Source organism: Hakea prostrata, chromosome 5 (genome assembly GCF_041222555.1).
Source record: "Hakea prostrata isolate BN-2017 chromosome 5, UWA_Hpros_2, whole genome shotgun sequence".
NCBI classification, from domain to species: Eukaryota; Viridiplantae; Streptophyta; class Magnoliopsida; order Proteales; family Proteaceae; genus Hakea; species Hakea prostrata.
Genome location: NC_142604.1, coordinates 30,149,320 through 30,166,463, shown reverse-complemented (window position 1 = coordinate 30,166,463; position 17,144 = coordinate 30,149,320). Strand labels below are relative to the sequence as shown.

General features: G+C 43.2%; 1 protein-coding gene across 1 annotated transcript; it reads right to left on the bottom strand.

Moving 5' to 3' along the window:
* Positions 1-15,538: 15,538 nt before the first annotated feature.
* Positions 15,539-16,051, bottom strand: LOC149015801 (uncharacterized). The gene has a single exon (XM_089156596.1). The coding sequence runs from the start codon at positions 16,049-16,051 to the stop codon at positions 15,539-15,541; it is 513 nt and encodes a 170-aa protein (XP_089012722.1).
* Positions 16,052-17,144: the final 1,093 nt, after the last annotated feature.

Genomic DNA, 17,144 nt, shown 5'->3' with positions numbered 1-17,144 from the left:
CTAAATGCAGTCCTGCACACATCACTGGACTTTACTCTTAACTGATGGTACCCAGATCTCAGATCGATCTTCGAGAACACAGAGGCACCTTTCAACTGATCAAACAAGTCGTCGATCCTAGGGAGAGGATATTTATTTTTTATCGTCAACTTGTTTAATTCCCGATAGTCTATGCACATTCGCATACTACCGTCCTTCTTCTTCACAAACAAAACCGGGGCTCCCCACGGTGAAACATTGGGTTGGATAAACCCTTTGCTTAACAAATCATTTAACTGAGTCTGAAGTTCCTTCAACTCAGTCGGAGCCATCCGATACGGAGCTTTCGACACAGGAGTTGCTCCAGGAATTAGATCAATTGAGAATTCTAACTCCCTCTCTGGAGGCAAACCAGACAAATCATCGGGGAAAACATCAGGAAAATCCCTGACAACTTCGATATCAGACAACCGTCTCACACCTTCCGAAACATTCACAGAAGAGGAAAGAAGTCCAACATTCTTAGTCCACTGCCTGACTTTCACAGTCGCAGCCACTATCTTCTTACTCAACTTCTCCTGACTACATTGATACTCAAACGGACTATCATTCGTAGGATGAAACAGTACCCTCCTTTTTGAACAAAGGATAACTGCACCATACTTAGATAGCCAATCTATTCCAAATATCACATCAAAATCAGACATGTCTAACTTGATCAGACGGGCTTCAAGGGTTCTACCAGCAATAACCACTGGACAAGATTCAACCACTTCATCTAATCTAACAACAGATCTGGTTGGAGTACTAATTACTAGCCCTCTTTCCAACTTCGCAAGTGTAACAGGAATACGACTCACAAAAGAAGATGCTATGAATGAATGCGATGCACCAGTATCAAATAATACGAAAGCAGAGGTAGATGATACTGAAATGATACCTGTCACAACATCGTGATCTGTCTTAGACTCGGAACCAACAACACGTAAACTTTACCGGAGGGAACACTCGAAACAAAGCTTCAAAGCGACACACGAGAATTCGGCTTCGAGTGCGGTTGCGAGAATAATGACCGCCTTCCCACGGTTAAAGCAGATCAAATCCCTACCACTCACAGGAGCTGCTGAAGAAGGATATGCAGGCCTCGGTTATTAGCCACCGGACGAGGGTTAGCATAGATCGGCCCAAGACCGACTACTACACAGCGGGACGCACCGGTGCACCACTAGAACCATAGCTCGAAGCCGAGCTGAAACCGGAACTAGCTCCTCTAGGCTGAAACGAAGGGGCGGTATAAGGAGCAAGCTTAGAGAATCTCCGGTTCACGGTCACCCGAATGATTCCTGTTCGAAACAGTAACGCTGGAGCAGATAATTCTCTCTCTCATTCTCTTCTACCTTCTTCGCATTCTGTACCATCTCAGCATAATCCACAATAGGATGAATTGCCAGGTAAGTCTTCAGTGACGGCCTCAAACCTTTGAAGAACTTCTTTTCCTTCTCACGGTCACCTTTGAAAGCATCAGGGGCAAAGTAGAACAATTCTTCAAACTTCTTCTGGTATTCCGAACAAGTACTAGGTCCTTGCGTGAGTGCCATGAACTCCGCTTCCTTAGCATATCTCACAGACTCAGGAAAGTAATTCTTGCAAAATGCATCCTTGAAAATTTCCCAAGTAAGAACCGGGTGCGAAGCTTCCAAAATAGGTCTGGTAGCATTCCACCACGCATCAGCTTCATGCTGCAGTCTCTGCTCTGCACAAAGAATCTTCTGAGCTTCATTGCAACGGAGGTTGCGAAAAGCTTTCTCCATCTCTCGGATCCACTTGTTAGGGAACAATGCATCCGATGAAATACCAGTAAAAGCAGGGATCTGAAGCTTCAAGAAATGCTCCATCAACCTTGCATGCGGACCAGGGGCAAAACCGTCCACAACAGTACCAGCTGCAGAAGTACCAGCTCCATTAGGATTAAGAGCTGCCTGGGCATTCTGCTGAGTAGTCGCAAAACCTTGCATCATAGTAGTAAACTGATTATGCTGCTGATGCATCATATTTCCCAGAATGTTCATCACATCCTGAATAGAGACTACTTGCGGTGCCAGTGGAGGATTCCCACTGGTGGAAGGAATTTCAACTCGGGGAGGATCAGTTCCAGTGTTTACTGTAGGTATCTCAACACGGTTCTGATTCCCACTACCTTCTTCTTCATCTTGACCATTAACAACACTATTCCTTAATTGAACCATTCTGCGAAAGAATTCTAGAGATTAGCAACACTCAATGATTAAGTCCGAAAAAGATTCCACAAGTCAAAATTACTCCACAACATGGCCAACATTCACAAACAGAAGAAGCAGCAAGCACAAATTCCAAAAATCAACAAAACAGAGCCAAAATCCAAAATTCTGTGCAACAGTAACTGGACCGGTCGCTTGAGCCGGTCGCTTGGGTTAAGCGACCGCCACTAGTGACCGCCCCAAAATACGCGCGACAGCAACGCTTCAAATACGGTTTTTGGGTCTCATTTCATTTCTACACTTCTCAAAACGCAATTTGGGCTCTGGGGATTTCGTGCAAAGGGTTAGGAAGGTATTTTAGAGACTCCGTTGGCTTCGGATCTACTTCCCACGCAACGCATACACGCTACACAGGTAAACATCTCATGAAACCCTTTATTTCTATGGTTTGCATGATAGAACTACAATGTGTAACTGTTTTTAGGTTTTCTTTTGTGCAAAAATGTTTCTTTTACATCTCATAACATGTCTAGGCATAGATCTACTGTTTACTATGCATTTTTACACAAATAGGTAATTATTAGACATCTCATGGCTTCTCATTTTGCATTCTTTTCGCCTAAAACAGATTTTCTCACATGATGGCTGCCCGCGGAGGTAGGAGAGTACCCATTCGCGGCCGAGGTCGTGGTCGAGGTAGAGGTGACGCACATGACCTAGTCCATCCAGACTACTTTAGATCACTGGAGGCACAGGAGCTATACTTTGGCCACTTCAGTCATCGTGCGATCGAGTATGGTCGACCAGTAGTGACTTCAGAGGTAGCACAGTTCCAGATCGAGAGTAGATTTGAGGCTGTGGGTTGGAGAAGTACCTTGTTTTTGAACGAGGATGCCTATCCCAAGCTAGTCAGGTTATTCTACAACAACCTGACCTTCCACAGAGAGATGGATGGAGAGCACGACACTAGGCTAGTGATTGAGAGCCGGGTGAAGACCACAGACATATGCTTCACCACAGAGGAGCTGGCTCACATCCTAGACATGCCATACATCCACGGCGACAGGAGATGGTTCGAGCCGGGGGCTGAGTCAGACGATGTCATACATTGGGAGGAGAGAGCTCTCGTCTTCTCGAGCATTTGCCCACAGGAGTGCAGCGGGGTAGAGTCAGTGACTGAGTTGTATCCCTCATGCAGGATCATCTCCAGGATCATAGCACGGAACTTGCTGCCTAAGGTAGGTCATCAGAGTGAGATTTCACTCATGCAGGCTATGATGACCTTTTCAGTGTACACCCGCTACTAGGTAGACTTGGCTTACATAATCCAAAATGCCATGATCTACCGAGTGACACATCCGGGGGGAGCAAACCTTGGATATGGGCGGCTTCTGACACGGATCTTTGAGCACTTCGGGGTCAACTTCGAGGGAGAGGAGGCTATCCCAGTTGGGCATGGCGGTACGATAGGGTACAGATTGGTCGCTCAGATGCACTTAACGGGCGGACCAAACTCACCGAGAGATGCCGGCCGAGCAGGAGGACATGGATGTAGAGACTGATGATGAGGATCATGCAGACTCGCCACCACCTTCCCAGTTCGAGACAGGAGGCACATCCGGGGCTCAGGATACTTCGGAGGTCGCACCACCTTGGGCTAGGGGTCTGTTCACTCGGATGGACCAGTTCGAGCGAGGGGAGGTAAAGATGAGGGGTCGGATAGCGAGTGCCTTGACATACTCCCGCCGGATGAGACTAGCTCCACCACCACCACCACAGAAGTAGATAGGTCTAGGTTTTGATTCACTTTGATTCAAGATCTTGACCTTAGGGTTTAGATATGTTTATTGTAGTTTTTATTCAGCACATGTTCATTCCCTAACATTTTGTAAAGCATAGAGTACGCTCCAAGTTATGTAAAGCTTTATCTTGTTAATGAAACACAGTTATGTTTATTGTACTTGTATTATTGTCTCTTATGCATTTTCTTGATAATTACAGTGTGAGAATATATTTCACTTGACTTATTGTAAGTTATTCAAAATAAGATCCACTTATTTTATCAGTTGTTTCTAACAAAAGGTGTTCTATTACTCACTCTAATTCTTTTGAGTCACTTTTGGATCTATGACTCAGATTGCTCATCTAATACTTGTATTAATTATTATTGACTTCGTAAAACCACCGGCTCTGATACCACTCTGTCACACCCCACCCGTCGGTCTCGGTTACCCGCCCGACAACCCGTGGGTGCGATCCGTCACAAGATCCAAGGTTTTAGTCTATCAACAATATTTAAGACAAATACAGATAATCATGAGCAAAGAATATTCAGTAACTAAATTAAATGAATTACAGAAGCCCAAAATGCTCCAATATCAAAGGAAAGAAAATAAAGAATAAAGAATAAAACAAAAATGAGGGCAGCGGAATAAAAGTATTTATATCAGTTTCTTTCCAGTTTGTTTCTCTAAGTCAATGAACTTAGATTCCAGTTTAATAAGGTGAGGGGTTCTCCAATTCTTCTCCGGTCTCGGTCTGAACCGCCTCGCGACCACCTTTCGCCTCGACCATCAACCGGTGCGATAAGCGCACTCCATGCACCCACAGAGAACTCCCGCACATGCTATTTCCATCTCCCCTTTGGCGGTGCCACATCTTCTTCAAACGGGATGGTTCCTTCATAGGGAACCAGCCCATCTTCAGATACAAATCCTTCTTCTGTATAGGCTAAAAACATACAAAGAATAAAGGAATGAGTTCTAAAGAACTCAGTAAGAAACAATCATATATCTCATCCATCATCCAAAAATGCCATGATACAACAGTAATATGAATGAATGCAAAACATGAATGATGCTATGATTTCTAACTATGCAAGTCTCTAAAAGGTGACATGCTTTAAGATATACACCAGCCCTCCTCGGGTAAGTCTCATCACTCGATCCGGCAAGGACCGGTTACCTCTGTAGGGATCCGGGGAAAAAGGGAAAGTCCACACTGGCTCACAAACCATGGTTAGGGGGTTAAGTCCACACTCTCTCACCACGACCATTGGTAATGAGTGCTTGGCGCATGTCCGGGTTTCTAATCCAATGCAAGGTCATAATGGTTACATGTCTACATGAAGTCCAGATACATCCCCTATGGCACCAACCAACTCGGTTCAGTATCCTTCGCAACCTAGGAGTAAGAATCCTCACGGACTGGCTACCTCTGTTGGACTCTACTCCTTAACCCTATGGTCATCCACATATCATTGGGGCGGATGATCTCATGATTCCTCCCGACACCCGGTCCGGTCCTTGGACATCCATGAGCCCAACCCTAACATATGCAACCCTACCATTTCATGACCAACAGTGGACCACCAAGTCACATCACTGTCATCACGGGTCACTCGGTTTCAATCCCCCTACCGAAAGGGTAGTAGCATGTGGGGTACCTAGCCATGCAATCTAGACTCATCCTAACAATGTCATCAATTAATCATGATAGTGCTGAAGGTATCAGCAGGCATTTGTCCCATTCCACAGCCTTCTGATATCATCAGCCAAGATATCCCAAAAGGAACACCTCAACTATCATAATCATAAACCAATTACCATAATCATATAACATTCACAATTCATCATGTAATTATGAAATCAAAGCAAACAGCAGTAGTATGTTAGAAATAAATACAACTACAATAGCATATAACAATATAAATCAAGACTAACAATTATCAGATTAACATGTTCAAGTATATGTAGATAGATAAGATAGACTGTCCTTACTTGCATATAACTGAAACGTCCGTAAAATGGAATCCAGTAACTATTAGTAGACTTTTCTTTTAAACAAGTAATCACCTAAACACAGGGTTATTAGAATATATAAGTCACATAAATCAATTTGAATCAGAACTGAAATCCAATTGGTCACTGTTTACCAGCCGGTCGTTTGTGCCGGTCGCTTAGGTTAAGCGACCGCCACTAGTGACCGCCCCAAAAACAGTGAGTTTCAATCGGAAACTCAGGCTTCTGATTACTCGATTTCAATCCGGTTTTCGAGTAATCTCATCCTAAGTCTCGAATTAAACACTCCCTAAGCCAAAAGGGTAAGAGAAAACAATCCACTAACATCAATAGATTACCCCTAACCCTCTCCTTGATTGGATTTACCATCTCACGGAAGTAGGGTTTCGTTTACGGTTATTCCATCTCAAGTAGATTAATAAAGAGGTAAAGAATATCCAAGGGGTAATCACGAGAGACGAGGGAAAAAGGGTAAAACCAATCTAACGGAGAAAAGAGAGTAGAGAACGAAGGGTTAGTTCAATACCTCGCACCAGAAAGCCAGAGAAGAAGAGAACTGATCTTCCAAGCCACTGTCAGTACTCCAGAGACTCTTTCAGATCTTCCCCGCAGCCGTCTAAACTCCCAAATAAGAAACCACGAATAAAGTAATCGTTAGTGAGACGGAGGTTGCCTTTTATAGAAGTCTGGGGGCAAAATAGGGCAAAATCTCCGAAAACAGACCGGGCGGTCGCTTGGGCCGGTCGCTTGGGTTAAGCGACCGCCACTAGTAACCGCCCCCATGTAATTTGCCATACAAGGGTGCTTTTACTAGGGGCTGATACCCAAGGCCAACCTAGCCCTAAATAGGAGATGGGGGAGATCTTACCTTCATTCCGAACATCTCTGAACAACATCTGACTTCCGGAAATCCCCGCTCCAGCCAAGACAGACTCTTCAGAAAAAGGATCTAGATCCATGGGTCTGGGTATGGATCATGGGCTTCAATCCGGATACTCCACAAGTTCACTCGACTAGACCTTCGGGTTCTCGGACCTGGAATACGGATCTCGGGTTAGAAATACGGGGGAAAAAAAGAAAAAAAAAAAAAAAAAGGGTGAAAAAAAAAAAAAGAAAGTAAGGCGGAATTCCACTCTACAACCAGCGGAAAGTAGATCATAAGTCAAAAGAAAGATTACAAATGTTTCTAAGATAAGTAAGAAAGATAAAACAAGCTAAACTAAAGTCTATTCTGCTTTATAGAGAATGTCTTCATAAACATAGACTTCATCAATGACACTCAGACGTTCCCACTCCACAGTAGGGCTAATCCTGGTAACAAGTAAAACCACTCGAGGAATCCTCAATGTAATCTTCATGGTCGCTAGCACCTTGCGTGAAGTACGCCTATTCAGTTTGCACTTCCTCGTATTGACCTTCATAGTCATCAATACCTGTAGAGTAATCTAACAAAAGATAATATACAAAAAGGAATGAGTTTTAAAGAAACCCAGTAAGGTAGTTAATCCATAACAACATAAGTAGCAGGAATTCAAAGTAACGTAACATGCTATATGATATGAAACACATGATGCATATGATTCTAACTCTATGTATGTTGGTCTCTATTGGCAGACATGCTTTAAGTCATAGCACCATACTTCTTTAGGAAGGTCTCATTCACTCATCATCAGTTGGTAATGGGTCCTTCATCCCTCGGGATATTCCATGGGTGGGGGTTAAGTCACAACTCTCTCACATCACCATTGGTCTAAGTACTGGCGCATGTCAGGGTCAAAGCCTAGCCAAATGCAAGTCTTCTACTTAGTTACATCAAGTCAAATCCAGATACGTCCATTCCTCGCCCCTGGTGATCCTTTCCGGTATCCTTCACACTAGAGTCCTCATAGTCCCTGACTACGGACTCATCAACCCTATTGGTTATCCACATATGGTAAACGGGAAGCTCTCACGTCCCCTCACGGATTGGTTATCGATCTTGAGCGCTCATGAGCCCAAGTCTATCCATATGCAATCCTACCAACAAATGGCCTCTTTCAAGTATCCACAATGTGATTCCTGTCCTCTCACGGATTGGTTACTGGTCTTGAGCGCCCATGAATCCCCATTGCTACCACGGGTCGTTCGGTCTCAATACCCCTCCGATTAGGGTCTGACATAACGGGACATCCTTGCCAAACACTACTAGACAACCCTAAATATGTCATCCAACAGTTTAGGAAGGTGTCCAAAGGGCATCTCCGGAAACATCCCATACTATTCCCGTAGTTGTCCAAGGACAGAAGTGTCAAAAGGACACCTCCCCTTTCCAAACCATACTTAATCATTCACAAACATGAATCCATAACATCACGTATAAGGTAACTTCTTATATAGAAAGAAATCAATAATAACATACAACTTGCATATAATTGGTAAGTAAATCATACATGAGTTAAGTTACATAAACAAGTAATGCTACTGAAATCAAGACAGTACAACAGTAGTATATCATTGTAAGAATCTAATTAAGGAAATAAACCAAAGAGATTCAAATATAGAAACTAGATTCATGCCGTCTATGTAATTAAGGAAATAACCATCCTTACCTTATATAACTCGCAAAGGATCTTAGGGAATCAAGCAAGACCTTGACTAAACTTGGGAAGAAAGTCCTAAACAAGTATATATAACATATTAGGAAAGATACCTAGAAGGAAAGATATCAAAACATCCAAAACAGACCAAATATGAGGTTGTTGTACTCATTGGTCGATTGACTTGGTCTACTGCCTCGGTTGACCAATGAGTCAACCAACAGAGACAGTGGCCTTCAAAATCAGAGATTTAAGAATATAGAACCGAATTTGGTGGTTCAAAAGGGTACTAAACAAGGGGGAAAACTACAATGGCAGTATACTAGTATATAGAGGGCTTCAAAACACTAATCATATCAAGTCTTCAAGTTACAAATTAGGAAACAAAAGTTACCATATTAGATCAATCATGGTTCTTGAAGAATTCATAGTAAAATCATGGACAAGAACAATAGGATGATGGATAACTGATTGTGATAAAGAAATCATGAAAATCATGCATAGATCCTCAAGAAAAACAGACCTAAGACTGAAGAACATGAATCTAGATAAGGAAAGTAAATGAATACATGTTTTACTTCAAAAGCGAGTGATGATCTTGATGAAGATCATCCTCCAAGCTTTAGATCCTTAGGAAAAGAGAGGGAATGAGTATAATGATAGTTGCAAAGGGGATACAACCTCACTTGTACTGTCCTCAATCAGAAAAGGAAAGAAAAGTAATGAAGAATCAAAGATGAAACATAGAAGAGGATGATCACATACCTTTTTGTGAAAAAGCACGAGATTTGACAAAGATCCGTCAAGAAAATCACCAAGGATGCAAGGGAGATGATTTGCAGAGGGCTCGGGTACGTTCCAAAGAGTTTTGAGGCAGAAAATACGAAGTAGACTAGAGATTGGACTTAAATAGAGCAACCAAATACCTAATTAGAAAAATTAGATCTCATTGGTCGATTTGATTGGTCTACTGGCCCAGTCGACCAATGAGTCGACCAATCAGGACAGCAAGTTAAAAATGTGGAATTGAAGGCTCAGATCAAGTCCAAACATAAAGGGATTTTGCACACACATTAAGTGACTTACCTAGTAGGTAGAAATGCCTTCGAATCAAGCCAAAGGGTACTCCAAGTCAATCAACTAATTCCATCTTCATCAGGATGCAGTTTCCATAAATGGAACACTGACATCCACACTCATGGATTCTAAGCTAGCCACCAAGTCTTCTATTGAAATGACATCAACACTCATGGATACTTCGGGTTGTCGGACCTACAAACAACAGGGTTTCCGGGTCAAGGTTAGGGCTGGGTTTCACATGGCTAATAGCCGAATCGGAGCCTTGACTCATGAGTTAAAGAGTCATGAAGGAATCTCTGCTAAGTATGGCAAGAGGGTTGATGTTCTGGCCAAAGAAAAGGAAGATCTTCAGAAAATGGTCATCCCCTCCTAGCCCGAACATCTTTCCCAGGATCTTCAGAAAGCTTGCGTTCATAAATATCTGAACATTGTTCCTTTCAGTAACTTGATGATCCCCTACAACACTCAAGCTTATCGGGAAGGGCAAAATGACGAGTGGAAGGCCATTCTCTTGGCTAACCCTTCCTTCGACACTACTCCCTTCCAGGAAATTTGTCACTTTGAAGTGTTTGAGAAGCTTCTAATGCCTCCTCCCGAGTGGGCTCCTTATCTGGCCGATCCGGACATTGATTTATATCTCAGTGACTCTCCACCTCTTCCTGATACTAAAATGGTTGGCAAAATTTAGAACCTTCGGGAGCAAGCCTCATCCGTGGATCCTTCAACCACGCCAGTTCATGAACCTGCACCAAAGTGAAAGTTTTTTCTTCTTCTTTTTTTTTTTTGTAAGGTTGGCCCCCTATGGCCGCTTCATGATGTAATGAAAAGACCCTAATTCCTTGTCTTTAGAAATTCGCATTTATAATCACGATTGGTTCGTGGGATTCCCTTTCGATAATATCCAGAATGTGAAAGCTTTATTCTTCAATGATTCAGTCAGGTATTGCCTATGTTTCCTTCAGAGCTTTGCCGAATCTTGATTGAAACTGGCTTTCGGGACAAGCCAATGCTTTGTCCTTCGGAAGTCTCACTCGGTGCAAACCGATGCTTCGTCCTTCGAAAGTCTCATTCGGTGCAAAATGATGCTTCGTTGTTAGGAAGTCTCACTCAATGCACACCAATGCTTCGTCCTTTGGAAGTCTCATTCGGTGCAAACCGATGCTTCGTCGTTAGGAAGTCTCACTCGGTGAGGGTCTTATTCAGTTTTTACTTGAAGCCCGCCTAGGAGAACTTTGAGTTTTCCTAATCTTATTAATCAACCTTTATTTATTCCAATTTTGCGAGTACTGCGTTTGGCACAATTCTTCTGGAGAAAACCAAACGTTTTCTTGTATTTATTTCTGGGTTAACCTTCCCAAGAAATTAGAAAGTCCCTTTGCATTTATTGCACTTGGGCGATGGTTCGCTTCTCAAGCTGTGCTCCTTCGTAAGTGGCGTTTAACGTTCCACGTAGACGCTTGTGACGGCTCTAACTCTCTCACGTCAAATCCAAAGAGTCATTGATTTCTAGCTGTTGATCTTGGATTCAATGATCGGTATTTGAACCGTCACTCTTCCTTGGCCCTTGATTCGACTGAGTCACACCTCTTCGCACTACTTCCTGAGGTTATTTAAACCCCTTCGCTGGACTTCGAACCTTGTTTATGTCCTTTGCAAATGCAGCAGTGCTTGAAGTCTGAAAGTTCTTTGCAACTCTCTTTGCTTTCGCATTTCTAGCTGGAGATTTGTAGAAGGACTCTGGACAAGTAAGTTTCTCCTTCTTCTTTTTCTTTTGTTATGACTTTTTGATTTCTTCCCTCTGAGAAACTCCAAGGCATTGGTTCTGTCACTTCGTTACTTGAGGTAGCAGGCTCTAGAATCACTGTCTTGTCATTGGAATCTCTTCTTCTGACGTCAAAGAGTCTCTCATGAGTGTTTTCGGGAGGAGACTTGAATCTTCCTTTTGATTTCCCTTCTGATCGCCTTGTAGATTCTAGGGTTTTAGATTCTGTATTTTGAAGAGAATGCTTGCTCTTTCTTTTCAATGCCTCCAAGGTATAACCTTGATGCTGTTCAGGCCAAGGCCACCAAGAAGGTCACTTCGGCTGAAAAAAGGATCGTTCGGTCTGAAGAGGAAAGCGTGGTTCCCTCTTCAGATGTCCCGATCCCTAGGGCACTACCTGAAGCCCCAGCATCTTTGGCTAAATCCCCTTTAGTTGTGGAAGTCCCTACGCATCTTGTGCCTACCCCCAATGAAGGAGAATCGGGAGATTTTCCAAGAGGCCGTGGGTGTTGCTTCTAGGAGAAAACATCCTCGTTCCGATGATGAAGTGTAAATGCCTTCTTGCTTGTTGAAGAGGTCTAACTTTGTGACGTGCAACTTTGAAAAGGCGTTGGAATGGTGTACCTTTGCTCAAATAACCGCAGAAAGCAGAGCCTTCAACGCTATTCCCAATGAAGCCTTCGTGAACTCATTAGTAATGTGAGTCTGTCTTTTCATCTCCTTTCCTTCTAGAATGTCTTTAATTTTCGAATAACTCTTGTAATGTTGCAGGAGTACTGCTGATAATTTCCACAAACAAGTGGAGTCAGCCTTTTGGATCAGGAGATTACATTCCGATCTTTCCAAGCTTCGGGAGGAAGCCAAAGCAAAAGACGTTGAGATTGAACGCCTTCGGGATAGGCTCTGGGATGTGGCCAGAGTGAAGAATACCGAGATCGGGCAGCTTTCCTCGGCCCTGGATGTTGCTAAGGGGAGCATCCGTAGCTTAGAGCGGGAAGTTGGGAAGCTCTTGGGAGAGCTGAAGGAATCTGCAGTGAAGATCATCGAACTCCAAAGGCAGGCAGTTCCTTCTAAACCCAAACATATTCTCGTCGAAGTTCAAAGGGCTTGCATCTTCAAATATTTGCACAGTAAGCCTTTTGATGATATATTGAATATCTATAATATGTAGGCTTATCGAGATGGTCAGAATGAGGTTTGGAAGTCGATTCAAAAAGGGATCCAAACTTTGATACGGCTCCTTACCAAATACACTGTCATCCCGAAGTATTTGAAAAGCTGCAACTCCCTCCTCCTGACTAGGCTGAAGACGTGGTGGACCTGCCTGCTCTAGATCCGAATATAATGCTCTATCTTGATGATTCTCTTCCTTTATCTCCCTTTAGGGAAGTGATCTATGAAGAGCTTGTCCCAAACATCAACCTGGCTAAGGATCAGGCTTCCTCATTGGTCAAAAAGGGCAAAGAGGACGAAACCTAGAGTTCGTCATTCCTCCCGTTCTTCATCCTTCTTGCTTTTACTTGGGGGAAGCTTACGAAACTCTTCACAGTCCTCCCAGGGAAAGCTAGACGAAGGGTATGGAATTGCATCGTTCCTCCCGACCTTTTGTAGGTGGGAGCTTACCAAACTCTTCGCAATCACCGAGGACGAGGGATCTTGCTTCAGTTTTTCTTCTCGACTCTCCTTCGACAAATGGAAGCTTACGGAACTCTTCGCAACCACCGAGGGTGAGGGATCTTGCTTCGGTTTTTCTTCCCGACTCTCCTTCGCCAAATGGAAGCTTACGGAACTCTTCACAATCACCGATGATGAGACTCAAAATTTACCATTTTGACCGAACGAAGAAACTGGTCTTGACAACTGTTGTTTCACATATCCTTCAAGAGGAACACTTTTAATTTTGTAAAGGTTGGCCCCTTCTGGTCATTAAAGAAATAAAGAATTATCCTTTAATCCTTCCAATTTCTTGGTGTTTGGAGGTCTTGTTCGGGTTTCTAACCGAAGCCTTCTTCTGTAAAATTCCTTAGAATTTTTCCTTTTAGTCGGTCGGAATAGAAGTATTGAAAAAATTTTATTCGGTCATAACCGAAGCCTCTACTTAGGGATTCTTGAGAATTCCGCCAAGCTTTCAGAGGTCCCACTCGGTTTTTAAATCGATGCTCTACTTAGAGATTTTTGAGAATTCTTCTAAGCTTTCGAAGGTCCCACTCGGATTTCAAACCGATGCCTTTACTTAGAGACTCCTGAGAATTCTTCTAAGCTTTTGAAGGTCCCACTCGGGTTTCAAACCGATGCCTTTACCTAGAGATTCCTAAGAATTCTTCTGTCTTCCAGGTCTTTTCCGCAAGCGTCTTACTTCCGAGCAATTTCCTTAAAAATCTTAGCTCACTTGGGTTTTAAAGAACCTTTTACCTTTATAAATTTTGAGAATCTTTAAGCTTTCGAAGGTCTCACTTGGGTTTTAAACTGAAGCCTTTTACCTTTATAAATTCTGTAGAATTTTTATAGGCGTTCGAAGGTCTCATTCGGGTTTTAAACCAAAGCCTTTTGATTTAACACTAACATCGTTCATGTACTGATATGCTGCCCCCAATCAAAAGATTTGGTGTCTGAAATTTGAAATTGCATTGAATAAGCTGAAGACGCTACATTAGAAAGGAAAATGTTAAATCCCTACGGATAATATTTCATTAAATGCCTTGCATTACACGACCGATCTAGTTCTCGCTCAGTAACTATATTCTTTAACTTGTATGCTCCCAAACTGACCGGGTTAACTATCATATACGGTCCTTCCCATGAAGGATCTAGCTTCTTTTTGTGGCGTGGGTCTGAAGCCAAAGTGTCCTTAAAACCAAATCTCCCGATCGGTATTCGCATTGCTTTACTCGAGAGTTATAATGCAATGCTATCCTCCGTTGGTAGTGTTGAGTTCGGGCAACAGTTCTTGTCCGAACTTCATCCAACAACTCAAGGCTGTCTAGTAGTCCCTATTCATTTGCCTTCTCCTCAAATTCTCTTTCTCGAAGTGTTTCCGCCATTATCTCCACGGGTGCCAATGCTTCAGATCCATATGCCAATTTGAAGGGAGTTCGAACCGTGGTTCGGTATGCCCAAAGAACGTTTTGTAACTCTTCAACGCATAAAGTTTTGTTAGATTCGAGTCTTTTCTTTATTCCGTCTAGTAACGTTCAATTTGTGACCTCCACCTGACCATTGCTTTGAGGAAATTGCTACTGATGACATTCGGTGCTCGATCAAGTAAGTGCTACAGAACTGCTCGAACTATGGATTGTCAAATTGTGTACCGTGATCGGTGACAATGATTTTTGGGATCCCAAACCTATGAATGATAGATTCTAGTACGAACTTTTCCACCCACTTTTCAGTAATTGCCGCCAGAGGGTTTGCCTCTACCCACTTTGTGAAATAGTTGATTGCCACAATAAGATACTCCCGACCGCCTGATGCTTTGGTGAATTTACCCATAATATCAATTCCGCACATCGCAAATGGGATGGGATCAAGAATTGAGGTCAGGGTTTTTGCAGGCCTTTTTGATACTGTAGCATGAATTTGAAAATTGTTGCAACGACGAACATATTCCATTGCAGCTTCTTGAATTTTTGGCCAATATAGCCCAAGCTTGAGGATTTTGTGAGCCAAGGCTCGACTGCCCATATGTGCTCCGCAAATCCCCTCGTGAACTTCTACTAAAGCAATTCTCAATCCTTCTAGCCCCAAACATTTAAGGAGTGGCCTAGCATAAGACCTTTGGTACAACCTTCCATTTTGCATGGTGAATCTTAATGCTCGTACCCGAACCATCCTGGCCTCTTTTGCGTCCTCTGGCAACTTGTCATCCTGAAGGTACTCGACAATTGGGTCCATCTAGCAGTGCTCAGTTTTGATATAGGATACCTCCTTTTCCTAATTGCTCGGGAGTGCTAACTCTTCTATATAAACCAAAGGCTTGGGCGTCTTTTCTTTGGCGTTAGCCAATCTTGAGAGTTCATCCGCCATTGTATTCTTCTTCCTCAGGATTTGGCATACTTTTAGATCTTTGAATTCCTTTCGTAATGCCTGCACGATTTCTAGATATTTCTATAATCGGGGCTCCTTGACACCGTACTCTCCTTGCACTTGATTGACAATAAGCTGTGAGTCACTAAAGATAGTTACATCAGCTATTGCTAGGGCTTTATACAAAGGGAGTCCAGCTATCAAAGTCTCATATTCTTCTTCATTGTTGCTTGCTTCAAAAGCAAACCTCAAGGCATATCGAATGATAAAACCTGCTGGACTCTTGAGTAAGACTCCCGCTCCAGCCCCATGCTTATTGCTCGAACCGTCAACATAAACCTCCCACATGGTTGGGATACTCAGCTCAGTTTCTTCTTCCATCAGACTTGTAGTTTCCACGACAAAATCCGCCAGTGCCTGAGCCTTAATTGCCATACGGGGTTTGAAATTTACTTGGAATTCCCCTAGTTCAACCGACCATGCCGCCATTCTTCCAGACAGATCAAGCTTATGCAAAACCTTTTTCAAAGGGAAAGTAGTTAACACCTCGATAGGATGTGCTTGGAAATATGGCCTTAATTTCCTGGCCGCCATCATGAGGGCCAACGCTTGTTTCTCGATTTGGGAGTACCGTGTTTCTGCATGAAGGAGCACATGCTAATGTAATAGATTGGCCATTGCTTTCTTTCCTTTTCTCGAACGAGAACTGCACTCACAGCCGAGCGAGACGTCGCCAAATAGACTTCTAATGCTTCTCCTTTCTTCGGTCGGGATAAGAGAGGTGGTTTGCCGAGTGTTTTGTTCAAGTTCTCGAACGCCTTTTGGCACTCGTCAGTCCATCGGGCCTCCTTGCTCCCCCTCAAGTCTTTTAGAGCTTTGAAGAAAGGAAGACACTTCTCTCCCGACTGTGATATAAAGCGGTTCAGTGCAGCTACTCTTCCTATTAGGCATTGCACATCCCGAACGGTCTTTTGGAGGCTCCATGTTAATCAAGGCTTGTCTTTTGGCTGGGTTAGCCACTATTCACCTTTGAGATACCATAAACCCCAAGAATTTTCCCGAGGATATGCCGAACTCGCACTTCTCCAGGTTTAGCTTCATTTGGTATTTTCATAGCACCGAAAATACCTCTGCTAGATCAGCAATATGCCCCAAACGTGCCACGCTCTTTACTAACATATCATCCACATAAGCCTCCATATTCTTCCCGATCAGATCCTTGAAAATCTTGTTCATTGCTCTCTAATAAGTAGCCCCCGCATTCTTCAAGCCGAACGACATGACTTTGTAGTAGAGACTTTCACGATCGGTCATGAAAGCAGTGAACTCTTCATCCTCTTGACTCATTAGGATCTGGTTATACCCCGAATAGGCATCCATGAAACTCAGGGTCTCATATCCTGTTGTGGCATCTATCAAGAGATCTATCAGGGGTAAGGGATAACAGTCCTTCGGGCAAGACTTGTTGAGGTTTGTGTAATCAGTACACATCCTGCATTTCCTGTTTGCCTTTTTGACCATTACCACATTGGCCAGCCAGGTCGAGCATTCAATAAGCTCGATGAACCCTGAATTCTTTAATTTCTCAACTTCGCCTCTGATAGGCTCGTGCTTTTCCATTGAAAAGTTTCTTCTCCTCTGGATCACTGTTTGGCCTTCGGATCTATCCAAAGCTTGTGTTCTACTA